Source organism: Prosopis cineraria, unplaced genomic scaffold, assembly GCF_029017545.1.
Source record: "Prosopis cineraria cultivar Desert tree isolate PC_DT_omini unplaced genomic scaffold, ASM2901754v1 PC8, whole genome shotgun sequence".
Lineage (NCBI taxonomy): Eukaryota > Viridiplantae > Streptophyta > Magnoliopsida > Fabales > Fabaceae > Prosopis > Prosopis cineraria.
In genome coordinates this window covers 4135110-4154060 of record NW_026555339.1, presented here as the reverse complement: position 1 = coordinate 4154060, position 18951 = coordinate 4135110, and the positions used below count along the sequence as shown (strand labels likewise).

The 18951-nt window shown below is 34.8% G+C and overlaps 2 protein-coding genes and 1 pseudogene across 8 annotated transcripts; 2 read left to right on the top strand and 1 right to left on the bottom strand.

The window, feature by feature from the left end:
* The first annotated feature begins 847 nt into the window (after window positions 1-847).
* LOC129317644 (uncharacterized) lies at window positions 848-2454 on the top strand. Of its 2 annotated transcripts, XM_054961984.1 has the most exons (3): window positions 926-985; window positions 1079-1158; window positions 1681-2454. In XM_054961984.1, the coding sequence occupies exon 3, from the start codon at window positions 1751-1753 to the stop codon at window positions 2168-2170; it is 420 nt and encodes a 139-aa protein (XP_054817959.1). In that variant the 5' UTR covers window positions 926-985; window positions 1079-1158; window positions 1681-1750; the 3' UTR covers window positions 2171-2454. The 2 variants fall into 2 exon arrangements, with proteins under 2 accessions (XP_054817958.1, XP_054817959.1); XM_054961983.1 differs by lacking the exon at window positions 1079-1158 and having other exon boundaries at window positions 848-985.
* On the top strand, window positions 848-5652 carry LOC129317643 (uncharacterized). Of its 6 annotated transcripts, XM_054961982.1 has the most exons (3): window positions 929-985; window positions 1079-1158; window positions 4851-5652. In XM_054961982.1, the coding sequence occupies exon 3, from the start codon at window positions 4921-4923 to the stop codon at window positions 5338-5340; it is 420 nt and encodes a 139-aa protein (XP_054817957.1). In that variant the 5' UTR covers window positions 929-985; window positions 1079-1158; window positions 4851-4920; the 3' UTR covers window positions 5341-5652. The 6 variants fall into 6 exon arrangements, with proteins under 6 accessions (XP_054817953.1, XP_054817956.1, XP_054817957.1 ...); XM_054961978.1 differs by lacking the exon at window positions 1079-1158 and having other exon boundaries at window positions 848-985; XM_054961981.1 differs by lacking the exon at window positions 1079-1158 and having other exon boundaries at window positions 848-985; window positions 4848-5652.
* Window positions 5653-6480: 828 nt separating this feature from the next.
* On the bottom strand, window positions 6481-12611 carry LOC129318617 (NADH dehydrogenase [ubiquinone] iron-sulfur protein 1, mitochondrial-like; annotated as a pseudogene).
* Between the last annotated feature and the right edge of the window lie 6340 nt (window positions 12612-18951).

Here is an 18951-nt window from a genome sequence, read left to right as displayed (position 1 = left end):
GAGGGAATTAGTTTCCCTCACTCCCATGTTCCATGTGTGACAATAATGTTTAAGGTTTTAGTCCAATTATTAATAATTAATGAAATGAAATTGCCTAAGTCCATGCAAGATGCTATGTACTGGTCTTTTCTTTCTTTCTTTGTGTTTTAAGGTAAAAAATGATAACTTGGTAGCTTGGTATATTTGGAATCTGATCCTGTTACATATTATAAAGTATAAGCTACTTGACATTTTAATTTCACGTCTATGCTATGGTTCAAATAATTTTTTGGCTGCTGCCTAATTATTGATGACTTTATACATCGCAACAATAATGGTCAAACTGAAACATAGACAAAAAAAAAAAAGTATTCTTAGAGTTTGTTGGACTTATTCCGTTTGGTTTCATAGTGTTGGTGGATTGATTTAATTTTTTAAGAATTCTTATAGATTTGATTAATTGAATTTGAAACATAAACTTCATCAATTTTTTGATCCCAACTAGGTGTTTCTAACCTAATCTTTTTCACTTCCGTTGTCTAAATTCAAAGGTCCCCTACATAATGTATTGAGCCTGGTCCTGATATAATAGAACAGTAGAGAAAGCACAATTTTGTCAACACAATCAAGCATAGCTCTATCACAATTCTTTGTTGTCAATCAAGAAATCATCTGAGATTGAAAAAGTGCAAGTGTGAAATCATCTTTCGACTGGATCACTGGAATATTAACAGGAAAACATGACACATGCACGTTATATATAAATATATATAGATATTGATTTATATGTTTGTGTTTTTATTCAGGAACTTCAGATATTCATTAGATATTAATAATAAAAAAATGCTTAGGAAGACAAAGCGAAGAAGAGGCTTTGCCAAGCGAAATTATGAAGATAAAAACTTTTAGGGTGGCGACGCGGCAAGCGAACATCTGGGGGGCAACATTTCTGCCTTGCTTCTCCGTCTTCAATTGAGAACTGAGAAGGGCCCTTATCATATTTACAGTAAGTTCTTAGTATAGGGAGGTCACCAAACCTGTATTACTTTTACCATATGGACGCAATCGTAGTTTAGATCTTCAATGATAATGTCCACAGGTCTTGATTCATCTTACATGTTGATGAGCTTGCCGCTTACGGGTCACAAAACAACCCGTCATCACCCCTGCAGCTTGCAAGTACTGTGTTAGCTCTATTTTGCTGGAAATACATGATTTTCAGTTCCGTTTAACCCTGTGTATTGGGTTCAATAGCCTTCAAGATTTTCGTTGAGCGTAATCTTTTTGTCGCAGAGCTCTGAATTTATCTAAACACTAGACCCATAAGCCCACCTGATATGCTGTTATTTTGCTTTCCATCTTATCCAGGGTACCAGAGTCTAGACACTTTCATCTGTTAAGTATGATAATCAAAAGTTGTTATATCTTTAATTGTTCATTTGATATTTTATAAAAGTACAGAAAAGTACGCACATACGAGATCTCCATAGTTTTTACGTAGAATGAAATAACTTCTAGGGTGGTATCGTCTCATGCCTTCTGGTATGATTGATGACAGTAAATATCTTAGATATAAGCATTTGAAACAAAATTTTGGTGCGTTGTCACGTCCATTGTACTAGGATAAAGATGATGGTGTACTATAGTGTTCATAGTTCAAGCATATTTTGTTTTTGAGGCCTGATAAATCATGGCTAACAGGTTGTTGCAGCATATAGATCTGCAAGATCCAAAAGTGCATTTCTGATCTCAAAAAGTTTAGAAAGCGAATATGGATTCTGATTCTGAGACAGTGGTGCACACTGGAGGATGCCATTGCAAGCGTGTGACATGGAAAGCAGTAGCTTCTTCTAGTGTTGTGGCATGGGATTGTAATTGTTCTGACTGCTACATGAGAGCCAATACACACTTCGTCGTGCCAGCTGAAAGATTTGAGCTTTTGGGGGATTCAGAGAAGTTCCTCACAACTTACACCTTTGGCACTCACACTGCAAAGCATACATTCTGCAAGGTCTGTGGTATAACCTCATTCTATTACCCACGCTCAAACCCAGATGGGGTTGCTGTTTCATTCAGGTGTGTTGACCCTGGCACGCTCAAGAGTGTTGAAATCAGGCGTTTTGATGGAAGGAATTGGGAAAGCTCATATCATCAATCTGGTATCTCTTCGTGTTCAAAGGTGCAGAAGTAACTCTTTGTTACTCAATCAGTTGTGGATTGTATTCTATTCCCTGTTGCTGCCAAGATTTTGTATGCATGGTTGTAACAAAAATAACAGGATCGCTTAAGGTCGGTCAAGGGTGTAGGGGTATCTATCCTGGTCTGAGAATCTTCCCCTTCCTTGGCACACACTTGTTACCTTTTCAGTTTAGCATCTTGACGAGGATTGTGTTCACAAACAAGATTCCCTCACCCATTTGATTGGTAAACTCTCTTTGCAGAATCCTTATAATTCAATGAATGGTTGGAACTCGTCTCTCTCACTGTTAATAATTTTTTTTAATACAAGAAAGTTAAAGTGGATTGACTTTTAAGAACTCATCAAATTAGAGCATACTTTTAAGCTCAAAAAGCGAGGTACTTACAGATTGTTCATCAATAACATTCTCATATCAGCAGGATTTAATCTCACAATCTTGTGAATAATTTCTTTCATTAAAAAAATATAAAATATTTTTAATTGAATTTTACCTTCTCAATAAAATAATTATTTATCTTTAAATTAATATTATTTTTTTATATTTACCTTTATGTAATAGAGTGTTTGACTCTAAAATAAATATAAAGTGATTATTTATAAAATGATAATAATTATATCTTAAAATGGTAAAAATGTCTAACATTTTAAAATATTCAATTCTTAAAAAAATATAAAAACGGAAGCGATATAAGGCAAATTTTTAATAATTGGACTACCCTTTTAATTAAAATCGGTTGAATTGCAAGACATGTAACCTCTCGAACACACTGGCCCAAGTTCACAATATACATTTGAGCCCTTGCCATTCATTCGCTTCCAATCACCCGGCAAGGTCTACTGTATCACAATTTGAGTGCGGCTCTAAAATGGTACGCGACTTCCATTACAGTATTGCAATTAGCACCGCCCACCTCATTTAATGGGGGAAAATGCCTATAGGAGAGTGTTGTACTAAGCGTTCACAATCAGTTGGACAAAAACCCAAGTGTGCACGAGTTTTGCAAGGAGTGCTCTTATATTGCATGGAAGGACAAAGGCCTAAAATTAATTTTATTAGGTACTTCCCACATCCTAGAAGCTTGGCCAACCAGTGGCTTACATGACCAGGAAATGAAAAACAATGAGCATTTCCTCTGGACAAAAACAAAATCTAAACTTCACTCCTTCAATAGCAAAGCATTGCATTATGCCGTTAAAAAGTATAGGGACAAAAATGCATTTTAATTCAAAATTTTTATCACATCACAACAATGTTAATTAAACTGAAACAAAAGAAGAAGCAGCAGCATTTCCACACAACTAGGCCCTCTAAAAAAGAATGGTTTGTTGCACTTGTTTTGTTTGGTTTCATAGTCTTGTGGATTGATTTAATTTTTATAAGAATTCTTAGAGATTCGTTTAACTATGTTTGAAACATAAACTACATCAAATTTAATCCCAACTAGGTATTTCTAACGTTGTCGTCTTCACATCCATTATCTTAAATATGAGGTCCTCTGCATCAGCATTGGGCCTGGCCCGTTATAAGGTAACGCCTAATAATAGAACACTAGAGAAAGCAGAATTTGGTCGAACACAAACAATCACATAATTCTATCACAGTTCTTCATTGTCAACTAAAGAAATCATTTCAGATTGAAAAAGTGCTACTTCGAAAACATCTGTCCACTGGATCACTGGAATATTAACAGGGAAACATGACACATGTTAGTTACATACATACATACATACATATACATATATATATATTGATTATTGCTGTTTGTGTTTTATTCAGGAACTTCGGATATTCATTCGATATTAAAATTAAAAAAAATTCTCAGGAAGACAAAGTGAAGAAGGCTTTGTCAAGCGAAATTATGAAGATAAAAGCTTTCAGGTAGCGACACGGAAAGCGAACACCTGGGGGCAACATTTCTGCCTTGCTTCTCCGTCTTCAATTGAGAACTGAGAAGGGCCATTATTATATTTACAGTAAGTTCTTAGTATAGCAAGGTCACCAAACCTCTATTAATTTTATCATATTTGATACAATCGTAGTTTAGATCTTCAATGATAAAATCCACAGGTCTTGATTCATCTTCATGTTGACGAGCTTGCCGCTTACGAGTTACAAACAACCCATCATCACCCCTGCAGCTGCAAGTATCGTGATAACTCTATTTTGCTGGAAATATTACACTTTCATTTCTGTTTAATCCTGTCCATTTTGTTCAATAGCCTTCAAGATTTTCGTTGAGCAGAATCCTTTTGTCGCCGAACTCTGAATTTATTTAGTCGCTGTAGCCATAAGTCGTAATTCATCTGATATGCTGTTATTTTGCCTTTCCTCTTATCTAGGGCACAAGAGTCTAGACGCGTTCATCTGTTTACTATGATAATCAAAAGTTGTTATATCTTTAATTGGTCATTTGATATTTTATAAAAGTAAAGAAAAATACACATACGAGACCTCCATAGTTTTTCAGTAGAATGAAATAACTTCTAGGGTGGTACCATCTCATGCCTTCTGGTATAATTGATGACACTAGATATCTTAGATATAAGCATTTGAAACAAAATTTTGGTGCTTTGTCACGTCCCATGTGGTAGGATGAAAATGATGGTATACTATCTTGTTCATAGTGCAAGCATATTTTGTTTTTGAGGCCTGATAAATCATGGCTAGCAGGTTGCTGGCAGCATATAGATCTGCAAGAGCCGAAATTGCTTTTCTGATCTCAAAAGTTCAGAAAGCCAGTATGGATTCTGATTCAGAGACAGTGGTGCACACTGGAGGGTGCCATTGCCAGAGTGTGAGGTGGAAAGCGGTAGCTTCTTCTAGTGTTGTGGCATGGGATTGTAATTGTTCTGCCTGCTACATGAGAGCCAATACACACTTCGTCGTGCCAGCTGAAAGATTTGAGCTTTTGGGGGATTCAGAGAAGTTCCTCACAACTTACACCTTTGGCACTCACACTGCAAAGCATACATTCTGCAAGGTCTGTGGTATCACCTCATTCTATTACCCACGCTCAAACCCAGATGGGGTTGCTGTTTCATTCAGGTGTGTTGACCCTGGCACGCTCAAGGGTGTTGAAATCAGGCGTTTTGATGGAAGGAATTGGGAAAACTCATATCGTCAAACTGGTATCTCTTCGTGTTCAAAGGTGCAGAAGTAACTCCTTGTTACTCAATCAGTTGTGGATTGTTTCTATTCCATGTTACTGCCAAGATTTTGTATGTATGGCTGTGACAAAAATAAAAAAAAAATCTCTTAGGGTCGGTCAAGGGTGTAGGAGTATCTATCCTAGTCTGAGAATCTTCCCCTTCCTTCGCACACATTTGCTACCTTTTCAGTTTAGCATCTTGACGAGGATTGTGTTCACAAACAAGATTCCCTCACTCATTTGATTGGTGAAAATTTTTTCAGAATCCTTGTAATTCCATGGATACGTTGGTCCAAGTTCACAACATATCCTTTCAGCGCTTTACCATTCATTCGCTTCCAATCACCCGGCGAAGTCTACCGCCTCACTCTAAAATGGTATCCAACTTCCATTATAGTCTATTACATATGGCACAGTTCAGCATTCAGCATCGAATGTCCGGGTAGGAGTAATTCTGACACTCTATTTCAGTCTTATTTAATTTCTAACGTTCATTTAAAGTAATTTTTAAATATTTTTAACATTATCTTTATTAAAGTAAAAAAAATATTTTTAATATTAAATCTAAACTATTTGGAATACATTTAAATGATTAATTTATAAAATTTATAAATTTTTTAATATAAATTATGTATTTAAATTATATTTAAATTATACAGAATCTATCTATATAGTGAAATTATAAAATTATAAATTTTTAATTTTAAATTGGATTGTTAAATTAAATTTGTACTAACTAAATTAATAATTAACAAATACATTAAAATTTTAAAATTTTTATTAATAAATATAATATCAAATATTTAAAAATTTAATTTAAATGAACAGTCAAGATTAAATAAGATTGAAATAAAAGATCAAGATTGCTCCTAACCAGTGGCAGAAGGGGGGGGACCAATAAAGGCTGTAACCCCCTCAATTTTTTAAATTTTTTTTATATTGTATAAATATTACATACTTCTGATCCTTCTAAAATTTATAAAAAATTTATAGTGTATATATATATATATATTAATATTAGCCCCTCCTTATTCTTAAATCCTAACCCCACCCCTGCTCCTAGCCCTTTCTGAGTGTTGTTCTAAAGCTTTCACAATCAGTTGGACAAAAACCAAATGTACACAAGAGTTTTACCTAGTGGTGCTCTTACAATGCATACAAGGGCAAAAGCCTAAATTAATTTTATTAGGTACTTCCAACATCCGAGAAGCTTTGGCCAACCAGTGGCTTAAATGACCGGGAAACGAAAAAACATGAATAAGCATTAACTTTGGACAAAAACAAAAATTAAACTTCACTTCTTCAACAGCATAGCACTGCATTGCGCCATTATCTTTGATGCCCGGGTTATTGAATCGGTCATATAGAAATTCTCAACTGCAATCCCGAATGGTGTCGTGCTGATCTTCTCAGTGACTTCGGGCTTAGGCAAAGATGAAAATACAGCCTGTTCTCTCTCATCCATGTGCACAAGATTTGGTGCAACTGTTTTAATTCGGGCACGAATGGCGCTGATTGTATCATAGGGCAACCGCAGTCCAGCCACCTCAGACAGGGCACGGATTATCTTCCAATCATCCCTGGCATCACCAACTGTTGGAACTGCAGGCAACGTTTGTTGAACGCATCCTTCAGTGTTTTCATATGTACCCTCCTTCTCACTGAATGCTGAAGCAGGCAAAATGACATCAGCACGATAGACACCCTTGTCCCCATGATGACCTTGATATACAACAAAAGCATCATTTGGAATATGCTCCAAGTTCACATCATCGGCACCCATCAGGTAGACAAATTTTGCGGACTCAAGGGTTTTTTTCAGATCGAGGAACAAGTCCAAGGTCAAGTGCAGCAGCCTGGGCAGCATGGAGAAGCAACACATTAAGTCCATTCCAATCAGGGCTGACAACATTTCCAATTTTAGCAATGGTTTCAACAGCTGCGAAAACTGCATTCTTGTCCTTCCTCTCAAGAATCCCACCACCAACAATGATACAAGGGTTTTTGGCATTTGAGATTGTCTTGGAAAATGGGTGACGACCCTCAGCAATCTCAATGAGTGTTTGAGGTCCAGTACCAAGATGTTTGTGATCATAATTAAAATCAGTGGGAGGACCAATGTACCCAACCTTGGCTTGTGTTGCTTTGACAGTCTTTCGAATTCTAGCATTAACCATAGCAGCTTCTACTCGTGGCTACAAATTCAACAGTGAATCCATATAAGATAAGCAAACCTAATTGACAACAGAAGCAACAAAATCCAACCGCCCAGCTCCAACACAGTATAAACCAGTAGATGAATCCAAGCCAATAAAAAATTTATGTGAACAGTTTTTCTCAAAAAATATTTTAATCTTTTTTCCTTTTCATGCAACCTCTACCAACTCTAGTGACTAAAGTGAAGGAAAAAAAAAAAAGTTAAGAAAGTAGGAGGAAAAAAACCTATCCTGCAATTAGGTGAAAGGGAAAGGCATTCCAATTATAGGAAGTATTTGAATATCAAGGGAGATAAAAATTACATTTAATGGACAGATATATACCTGGGTACCAACCAACAGGAAAACATCTGCTTTCTCGAGATCAGCAATGCCAGTATTCATAACATACCCTGATCGCGAATCAGCATTAGTATGTACGCCAATTCCTTCACACCACACATTATCTGATCCCATCCTGTTGATGAGATCTTTTAGTGCCATCATTGATTCAGCATCGGATAGTCGGCCTGCTATTCCAACAATTTCTTCTGGTTTAATTTGGTGGGCAATTTCTGCAACCACAGCAAGGGCATCACGCCAGCTGACAGTCTTAAAACGCCCATCAGGACCACGAATCATGGGATCATTTAGCCTTTGCCTCTTCAAACCATCATAGCAAAAGCGAGTCTTGTCTGAAATCCATTCTTCATTTATGTCCTGCATTGATAAGCAGTACAACCTTAAACACAAACCATGGACAGACGAAAATCCCCACCTCCCCCATGAAAAATAAAAAGCAGAAGTTCTGTCGTTCAAAAAAGCTCTACGGTTTCCCAGATCACAACAAATATTAACAATTTGCCTGAACCATATGTTAATAATCTCAACCCAGGAACTTTACGACAAAAGACTATCCATTCTTGAGGCTGCTCACTAGTTGCTCAAAATTACAAAATGTGAGAACCATAGCAGGTACATGATCACGCATATTTTATAACAATTCAGTCCTTGATAACACATGATTAGTGACCGTGACCAATTACACTCCAATGAATTAGGCATCCTAATAATATCAAGACAGTTAACGGGTTAGGTTCACTTAAAACATCCTCGGCTTGTTCAATCATCCAATAAAAAAAAAAATATATATATATATAGCTTAATTCTCAAGAACAGAGATCTGCTCATGATACTGTTTAATTAAAAGATTGTCATAGAGCAACAAAACAATGCCTATATCTAAATGCCCAAACCTACACGTCTTCGAAAGAACATCAATTAGAAGAGAAAATTTGTTTACAGACCTTCTACAGGCTTCAGTGTGATGAAAAAAGCAACTCTAAACAAGAGAAAGCTAAACCACGTTGAGGATTGAGTAGTTTTTCTCACAACACAATTATATACAAGGTATTGAAAGAAATGACCTAAGTCCGATACTTTTTGAGTCTTTGAAACAACAGGGGCACTTTGGTCAAAATAACCTATGCAGAGGTTTCTAACCTTCATATAACTTACTAGTGCGGAGGTTAGCATTTCCTTTATTTATATATCATATTGGCAAATATTATCTAAACAACACATGCAATACTTTTTCCATTGACACAGCCTCCTTGCAATAGGTAAGAGCACTCCTTAGACAAATTTCTTGTACAAACTGTGAAGTAATGGCAAGTGTGGTCACAATTGAGTTTAAGTGGGTTGACAAAAACTTCCTTTGTCAGGTTCAAGTAGTCATCAAATAGTGAGAACTGAGAAGTCATCTTGCTTAAACCATTAAAAGCAGCAATAGCATCATGCAGCAGTGAAAAAGCCTACAACCTTGAGAGCAAAAAAGATCTTACAGACACAACTCACTGCAATGAACATCCACAGTATCTTTTACCAGAATCTAACCTCATTTAGACGAGGGACGATTCGCATGACTTCAGGTCCTCTGCTATCAATTCGAATATTAGATCCAACAGCATCCGTAACATCAATGGTTTCTGTACCCTTTAACTCCCAATTTCGAGCTTTAAATGCAAAAGGTTTTGAGGTAAGAGCTCCAACAGGACAGATATCTATCACATTACCAGAAAGTTCACTTGTCATGAGCTTTTCAACATATGTTCCAATCTCCTCTCCACTGCCACGACCTAACATGCCAAGATCCTGAACCCCTGCAATCTCTGTTGCAAACCTAACACACCTGTTGTTCCGAAGAGACACTCAATTATTTCACACAACTGACATTCAAGATACAAGGAAAAAATGTTTCTCAGATGCTGGCAATTAGATTTCAAACAAATGCCAACATTTTAAACTATAGAAGGTCAAACCCAAACCAGAAATTAGAACCAGCCAAACTAAGATGGAACCAACCCATGAAAGGAATAAAACTAAATGATCAAGGAAAAATTGTTTCAAAATGTAAGGAAGACACTATAAAATCATGAGTCGAAAGGACTGAATTGGAAACAGACAAATTAAATAGAATTTGAATGTCATTTGTATCTCCATCAGTACAATGACATAAACCTTCAGAAGCGATAAAATATATGACCCCTGAACCACTCTAGGCTCACGCTAATGCTATTATTACTTATGTAACTATGTGGATGGGTAAAATATACACTAAATAATCAAGTTAAGTGCCCAAACAGATCCCAAAAAAACCTGCTAGAGTGAGAACATTAAACAACAAAATATGCACACATATCTTAGATTTAGAATTGAAACAAACAAGCTCTGATATATCATCACACTCAGGCTTGAACCTAGAGCTGCTGAAGGAGGGAGGGGACAAATACTACAATAAATGGCATAGCATTTCAAGATACAAAATATGAAAAAATGGGAGATAGGAAACGAATCCACAACTAGACAACTTTAATACAGCCAAAAAAAATTCCCATCAACAATAATGTAGTGCTTTGAGATAGAATTTGCTTCCAAACATACTATCACTGTACTGAAAGGATATCATTTTTATTTTGCTTCACGCTTGGAAATTCATATCTTAGTAAGGCTGGACTTCACCTATATAGAACAGGAACATCATAAAAGGATATCATATCACTTGCATCAAACCGATGAAATGCAGACATAAGTGGTACATCTGCTTTGTAACAATCATAACGGCTACTACTTTATTTGAAAGTGGGATCAACAACTCAAACAGAAATTATTAATTCTCACAAGAGCATTCAACAACAACTATAAGAATTACTATTTTACCATTACTCAAATCATCAAAAAAACCCAACAACCTTTTTTTCTTAAAAAAAATACTAACTACGAATAATTTCATACTTAAAATGTAGAAAAAATTTATAAAGTTTTGCAAATGACAATGATCAGATTAATGGTAAAAGAAGTGCTGCACACAGCTGACCTTGTACACTGAATACACCTAGTCATTACAGTCTTCACCAAAGGACCAAGATTTTTATCCACCACAGATCTCTTCACGTCAGTGAAGCGACCACGATCAGAGCCAAATGCCATTGACTGGTCCTGAAGATCACATTCCCCACCCTGATCACAAATTGGGCAATCCAGTGGATGATTCATCAACAAGAATTCCATCACTCCTTCTCGAGCTTTCTTTGCCACAGGTGTGTTGGTCTTAATTTTCATTCCTTTAGACCAACATCCCATTAGGTTACATTATAAACAAAATCAAACAAGAAGGACTTATCAGAACCCCCAATAGAACCAAACTTATGCAACAAGAAAAGGGAGTAAGTGTGCACACAGACATTGAAAATAAAGGTATAAATATGTTTGAAAATATTAGAAGATATCAGTAGATTCAGTACAACAAGCAGAGAACACGATAACTGATAACTTTATCTCCAAATTTCTCAATTATTAGAAAAAACATAACTTGTAATCTATGAAAGGAGAAATAGATAATACCTTTACAAGACAATCACTGTGTGACAATATAATCATAAATTATGAAGAGAACAGGCACAAATTATTTTGCTTTTTAAATATACAAAAGCACATATTAGCAGTAGACTTAACACAAATGTCAGCATAGCCGCTAAGAAGGAAAAAAAATTCAATCAAATGGTCAGAACTGGATTAGTGCTGCTTTCCTAGTAGCATTAATATCTGCAACTACCAATAAAATAAACGAATCATAGTTCAATTTCAAAAAGAACGTTAACTTTTGAACATTTTAGCATCGAAATCAAATAGTATCAGCTAAGTTTGACAATACAAAACTAAATTTCATGGACGTGGCAAAATGAACCTAAAAAATAATTTGAAATCTATGACAAGAAAAAGCAATACTACTCTGACTGAGAACAAAATCATATTCAAAATCATATCACACGTGATAAGAGGGGGGAAAAACACCAGAATCAATAACAAATGACCATGATCAAGACTCTAGTAGTTGAAATTTAAGCTCAGACTATTTTAGAATAAACCAAACATAGAAGTGAAATGGGGGAGAATAGCTAACCAGGAAGAGCAGGCATAGCGCAAGAAGCAACAGGCTTAGGCGATTTCTCAACCTCGACGAGACACATACGGCAATTTCCAGCAATGGAAAGCCGGCTGTGATAGCAAAAGCGAGGTATGTCAACACCGGCAACTTCACATGCCTGAAGAACGGTCATGCCCTTGGGGATTTTCACAGGGTACCCATCTACGAAAACCTCAATGGCATCCTCGGGATTGGGGAAGTGGACCCTGGCTCCGGCAAGCGGGGTCCGCGGAGGGAGATCGACCGGAGGCTCCGGTTGAGTTTGTGCGGCCGCACCTTCCGGCTTCTGCAGCTCCGGTTTCGTAACAATGGTTCTGATGAGGAAGTTTCTAGAATTCGGAGAATGCAGGATCCTGGAGGCGGGTCTCATGGCTTTGGAAGCTAACAAGCCCAGCCCCATTTTCGGTTTCGCCTTTTCTGTTCCTCAAAATCGTTACCTTCCCCAGTGTCAGATTTGACCCTATAACTCGAGGATCTCTGTTCGCTTGAAAGATGACAGGAAAATAAAGCTTCCTTGAGCGGGGATGTGGCCGACGGGGTGATGCGGATTGCAGGCTCAGACCTCAGTCCACTCTTCCAAGGGAAAATTGAGAAATGATCAGTGGATGGATGGTCCGATCCATCGATAAAACGTTTGATACTATCTATGCCCGACCCGCAGGGCTGCAACGTGGCAATTGGCCAACCCCTTGCCACTTTTTCTTTTCTTTCTTTTTTTTGGCACAAGGGAGAAGAAAAGACAAAAACAAAATAAACAGGCACACAAATGACAAAAAAAGATAAAGGTATGAAAATACCTACAAAATGTTTTTAAGGAGCCGATGGCATTCATAACTTAAGTGTGATACAATTTTACTTATCCACTAAAAAAAATGAGACAAAAAATTTCACATCCATAACAAAGATATAATATATACTAAGTAATTAGTAATTTTTTTAAATTTACTTGAATTTATTTCTTTTCAGTTTTCACTCTTCACATTAGCTTCTGGAGTAGATAATTTTTTTAACACACTTGTGTATATGATAATTACATTTATCATAATGGAGACAAACAAGATGAAGATTTTCATAAGCAATCTTATACTCTCCCTCAAACAAGGTGAGCGAAGGCAAAAGTTGTTTATTCAAATTCAGATCTACACAAAACCTTCCCTTGCTAGAAATGGACGTCAATTTGACAATTTTTTAAGTTCTGCAAACCATGTTCCTAATTTGTTGGAGTGACTCCTCATTATACAACTTATAGGGAACATCTGGTGTTTGGATCCAAGCAACAATTTTCCATTACCTTTTAATTCCCCATGAATTGATATATGGCCACCATTTTGGACCATTCATCAAGCATCCAGGGTCCCCCTTCCATTAGGCATATCCTAAATCCTCTCTCTCTTTTGATGGAAGATGCCATAAAGTACCCTTACTCAAAGGAGTGCCACATGTTGGGTTAGTTAGCTTCCACATATGTATTAGATTAAGGTAGAGAAATCTACAAGGCATACTATTGCCCAACAACTTAATAACCAATGAGTCCATCAAAGGAGAACACCATGCATGATACTATTCACCAAGTAGCTTAAGTTTTGGGCATCTCCTCTTGCATGATTCTTGTAAAGTATCATCCTTATCAGAACCACCAGACCCCTCCTTGCTTTGTTGTTTGTTACAGTTGATTGAAAAGTTTAATATCACTACATCCCTCCTCACATGGTATTATCACACGACAGAATTGAAAAGTTCAAGCTAAGTAGCAAATCCTTATACCATGAACTAGCCCTAAGGCTAGTCATAATTGAATGTTTTCCCTCAACCACCTTTTGTCTTTTCCACCAAATTTAGTCGTTTACTAGAAAAAACAAACCTGCCACTTGAGCTGAGCTCCCACCACCCTCCTTATCAGCATCGCTTGCTCCTCTATCGCTCTCCCCTCCCCTCCCATCAGACACGGTGCATCCCACCCTCTCTCTCTTTTCCTAGACAATGTTAATATGTGTTTGGTTGATCATATCATCACCTCTTTCTAATTTTATCCTTGCATAATTTTTTATCAAGCAAGGTAAGATGACATAGATGAAAGAATGTGTTTTATAAAATGCTCATTATATATGGTGCGTGATTCACTTGTTGCAGGGCAGACCCAAATAATGTTTCCCCATGCCCCTCAGAATTTTTAAACTTTTTACCTTGTTATGATTTATGAGGTGGCTTTCTATAAGAAAAAATTACTGCTTTAGCCACTCAATCTTTTAACTTTCACTTTTATCATAATTTTACTATGCATTTCTTACTTCTCAGTCCTTATGCGAATATGCATTCCTTACTCCTTAATCCTCACACTAGCCTTTTTTTTTTATTTTGTCATGCTTATAAGTCACACTATTAAATTTTTATCACAATTTTTTGCCCTCTATTAAATGATGAAGAAACAAAATATGTTATTAAAGTATATACATTTAATAGAAATAAAAAAAAAATTTATTAAAATTTTAAATAAAGTTAATAAATTTTAGGATTTTGTTGTTTCCAATGAAACATGTTGAAAATGTGTTATAAACAAAATCAAAAAAGCATCTCCATGAGTAATATTAGGTAGATAAAAATATAAATAAATTATTAATTTTTTTTAAAATTTTATAGCACGAACTTTTTTATATACTTTGCAAAGCTTTTTTCTTATTTTTTTAAGTTTTATGGAAATGATTTGTTATCTTATAAATTTCTCAATTCTATTATAAAATTATTTTTAACTATTAATAAAAATTAAATGGGAAAACTGATAGAAAAATCTATTTACATTATGTAAATGACAGATTGATCTCACCAAATGGCATAATTCTTTTGAAGTCCCAAGAGATATTTCTATTATTAAGAAATTATAAGAAACGACACTTTTGCCCTTTATTCATATTAAAAAAATTTGCAACTTTCCATTCAAAACTTTTATTCATATATCAACAATTTTTGTTGCTAAATTCATAACAATTCAATATTCATTTACAACTTCACATTTGCAGGTCCTGATATGCATCAGGTATTGAAAGTTCATAACTTTTGTTCTTATATTAATAACTTTTGTTTTTAAATGAGCAATAATTTAATAGTCATTTCAACTCTACATATGTAAGTTCTGATATGTATAAGGTGTTGAAAACTCACAATTTTTATTTCTATATTAATAACTTGTATTGTTAAATTCACAACAATTTAATGGTTATTCGCAACTCTATAGATTTTTGTTTTATTTGAGAGCAATTTAGTCATTTTTTTAATTCCCTAATGAAAAAAAAAAAATCTCATGGGACTTTAGGGGAGTTATGCCATTTTATAAAACTAATCTGTCATTTACATAATTCAAATAAATTTTTTTTATCAATTTTTCAATTGAATAACTAAGTCTACATATAATTATACACTACAAAATTGGCCACCTCGGCCTTGCTAGTATGGTTCTGCCCCTGATTTGATGGTCCCTCTAACACATCCTTGGTTATATATGAGTGATATTGCCTGAAACTTGAATCAAAACACACTTCGGCCCAAAACCAGAAATAGAACATAGCGCACAAGGACCGTTTTTTTTGTGCATCATTGGAGGCCCATTTTCAAAACTTGTACAAACATTTTGGATCATTCAAATTTTTTCCCCAATATTGCAGCGAGTTGATTACGAATATTATTTTTTTAAAAGCATCTGCATTTTTTTTTTCTACCAGCAAAGTAACAGGCATAGAAGCTTTTTTTTTTTTTATAAAAAAATTAGAGCATTAAAGCATATAACTTGCGCTTCCTTACGTGACTCCTCTGCACCACTCGACGTATAAAACTACTATTTTTCTTGGGTGCATGCACGAAGCTAGTTTAATTGGTGTTTAATTTAATTAACTATGCCAGTGATGTGGGTTTTCCTGGTGCATGGTCTAAGCTTTAAATTCAAATTCATCGACAGAGTTTGAATTTTTCAATGTTAAATATCTACGCAAATTAGTTGTATTTAAAAAGAGATTCAATTATACAAGACATTGCTTTTTGTTACGCAAGTACCCAAATTTATATTCAATATAATGTTGGATTGTGTAAATATCAATCTTTTTTTGGATTTGAAATAACTATGTTATGAAATCGGATCAGACCAAGCTGGTCGGGCGGCTGACGTTAAACTATTTAATACTGATAAAACTACTGGGTCTACTAATAGAAATACTCACATCACATTTTTTAAAAATTATGTTCGTTTAAATTATAATTTATGCATTTTTGTACCTAATAATGAACACTGAAAGATGAAATTTGATAGAATCAGAATCGTTTGAAAAAAAATAAAATCAAAATCAATGTGTCCATGCACATATAGCGCGCGCGTCTAACAGCGAGATAATGTCTCACCACTTGGGATGAAAAAAAGAATATAAAGTTTACATTTGAAAATATCAATGAAACTGAAAACGTAACGACTGTTTCAATATTTGACATTTTTCCAAGCAGTAGCCTTATAGACAACAAGCAGTTAACGACGATATAATATTGCCGTTATTTAACACACACTCTCGTCCATTGGATTATCATCTTACCAACGCTCCTTTGACGAGTCTGTATTAACCTCGATACAATTTAAAAACACTACATCAAATTAAAAAATAGAGGGAAATATATCAACAAAAAATAGACATATATAATCAAGAATTCTGGATTCACGTCCTCTAAAGTTAAGATTATGTAAATTTGATTAAAGTTTGCTTTTTAAGGGGGAAAAAGATTTTATAAAAAACAATAGAGAAACAAAACAATAATCAATGTACTTTAATTGTATTTTTTTAAAATTTTAATAATTTTATTTCGTTGTTCGATTCGTTTAGTTTGATTTGTTTGCAATGTTTCATGTCATCAACATATTTTTATCACGTCAATAAAGAAATTAGCAGAGTTACAATAAAATCACCTCATTCAATGCCGTCTCATGGTCATTATATGCATTTTTTAAAATTATTGAGATTAACATTGCAAATTGATTAAACTAAAGGTGACGAAAAATAACATCATAGAGATTAAAACCAAAACACAACCAGAGTACAAGGACATGTTAATAAAATGAGAAAAACACTAAAAAAAAAAATCATATAAGTTGATGAATCTCAATAAGAATTCTTATCCATTTGTGAATGCTAATAAATAGAAGAATTTAGTCAATGGGATACTGTGGTTGAAGGAAGGGATTCGAACCCGTGGGAAACACACGAAACCATGGAAACTGGAAAAACGTACATAGATTGTCACTGAACAATATACAACGACAGGCCTGTAAGACCGCTGGTATTGGAACATCAAAATTCACAAGTCCCTGTGTAGCTGTAGCTAGCCATAAAATTAAAGAAACCACCGGATATGAACGTATTGAAGTCTCCAATTAAGTTATTTCACTAGTTGTCTTGTTGATAAAGAAGCAACGTCCACATTTGAAGAAAATCTCCGAACATCATTGATCTTATCTCAAAATTCTGGATACCAAATTGGTTTACATTATTATATATGGCTTAGAAGTGGTGTAATTTAACATAGTTTTTATACTATATCTGATACGCGCGCGCGCGCGCGCATAGATTGTATCAAATTAAATTCTACCTCCCATCCTTCCTTTATATATAGAACTTTTTAATTTAATTTTAATTGAATCACGTATTAATGTGAGAAGTTGAAATTAGTGCTCAGCCTTAAACTTTTTGTTTTTAAAAAATACAATGCCTTTTAAATATTTATTTCCTAAAGAGTGAATGGGTTTTGTTTCTTAAAATATTTTAAGTCAAATACTACTGCATTCACAATCTAAAATAGATTTATATTTAGGATCAGATAAACAAATATCATGTATCAGGGATATCAATACCAGGACGAAAAGTAGACCACAAACATCGTTTCATGCAACGCATCGTACGAAGATTGAAGGCAACCAGCAGTATTACTATATGGATTAGATTTATGTATTTAGTTTTATATACTTCATATATTTTTATACAGTTAAATTATGATAAATGAATCTTAATATGTTGATAAAATCAATAACAATAATTTATTGTGGACTAAATAATTTATAAAATATTTACATATATGTGCCATCGAGTATGCATTACATATTTACATACGGATACATTTAGTTATTTACACATGAAATGCCATGGGGGACGCCAAGGCCTATCTGTGGAACGAGTACGATGATGCGTCACTGCCATGTCGTTTTTCTCTTTCTCCAGTTATACTGTAGTCATTATTAATATCTATTTACATGACACACATATGATATTATTTTTTAATTTTATATACCCTGAGAATGCGGAGGGGACCCTGCAAGTGGCAATGCGTCTAAATAAAATAGAGGGGGAATGACATTTAAAACTTTAAAAATAAATATAAGTTAAGGTTTATTTTTTAATTATAATGTATATATATTTTTATAAGATAATATTCGATGCAAAGTTGATGAGCCTTTGATGTAATAATTTTTTTGAAATATCTTTCAATGTCATTCTATCTAAAAAATAAGTGAATATCTCTACAAGTACACACACACGCATATATAAACGAAGATAGACAAAAGCTGAGCGTGATTTAATTTTGAGCGTTGATGAGGAGGACACAAGGCGCGTTACTGGCAGCGAAAGCAACTGATGTTTATGAGGAAATTCAGAAATAAAATTGGACGTCACGCATTTTGACAGTATGAGAGAGTATGAAACATGATAAGATCAAAATTGATGGTTTATTAATTAATGAACGTGAGGTCGATTTCTAGATCATTAAACAAAGAAAAGTACCAGTGGATATCACGTGAGTTGGATGGTGATGAAGGCACGAGTACGATGTGGCCAATTCAATTCCCAATATCCATAGCCAGATTTTGTTACGTCCTCCCCAACTTCTCAGTGGAACGTGGATGATTAGTCATTTCCACTA

Bases quoted from the DNA above. Each gene is read 5' to 3' on its own strand.
- LOC129317643 (XM_054961978.1), top strand. From the start codon at position 4,921: ATGGATTCTGATTCAGAGACAGTGGTGCACACTGGAGGGTGCCATTGC.
- LOC129317644 (XM_054961983.1), top strand. From the start codon at position 1,751: ATGGATTCTGATTCTGAGACAGTGGTGCACACTGGAGGATGCCATTGC.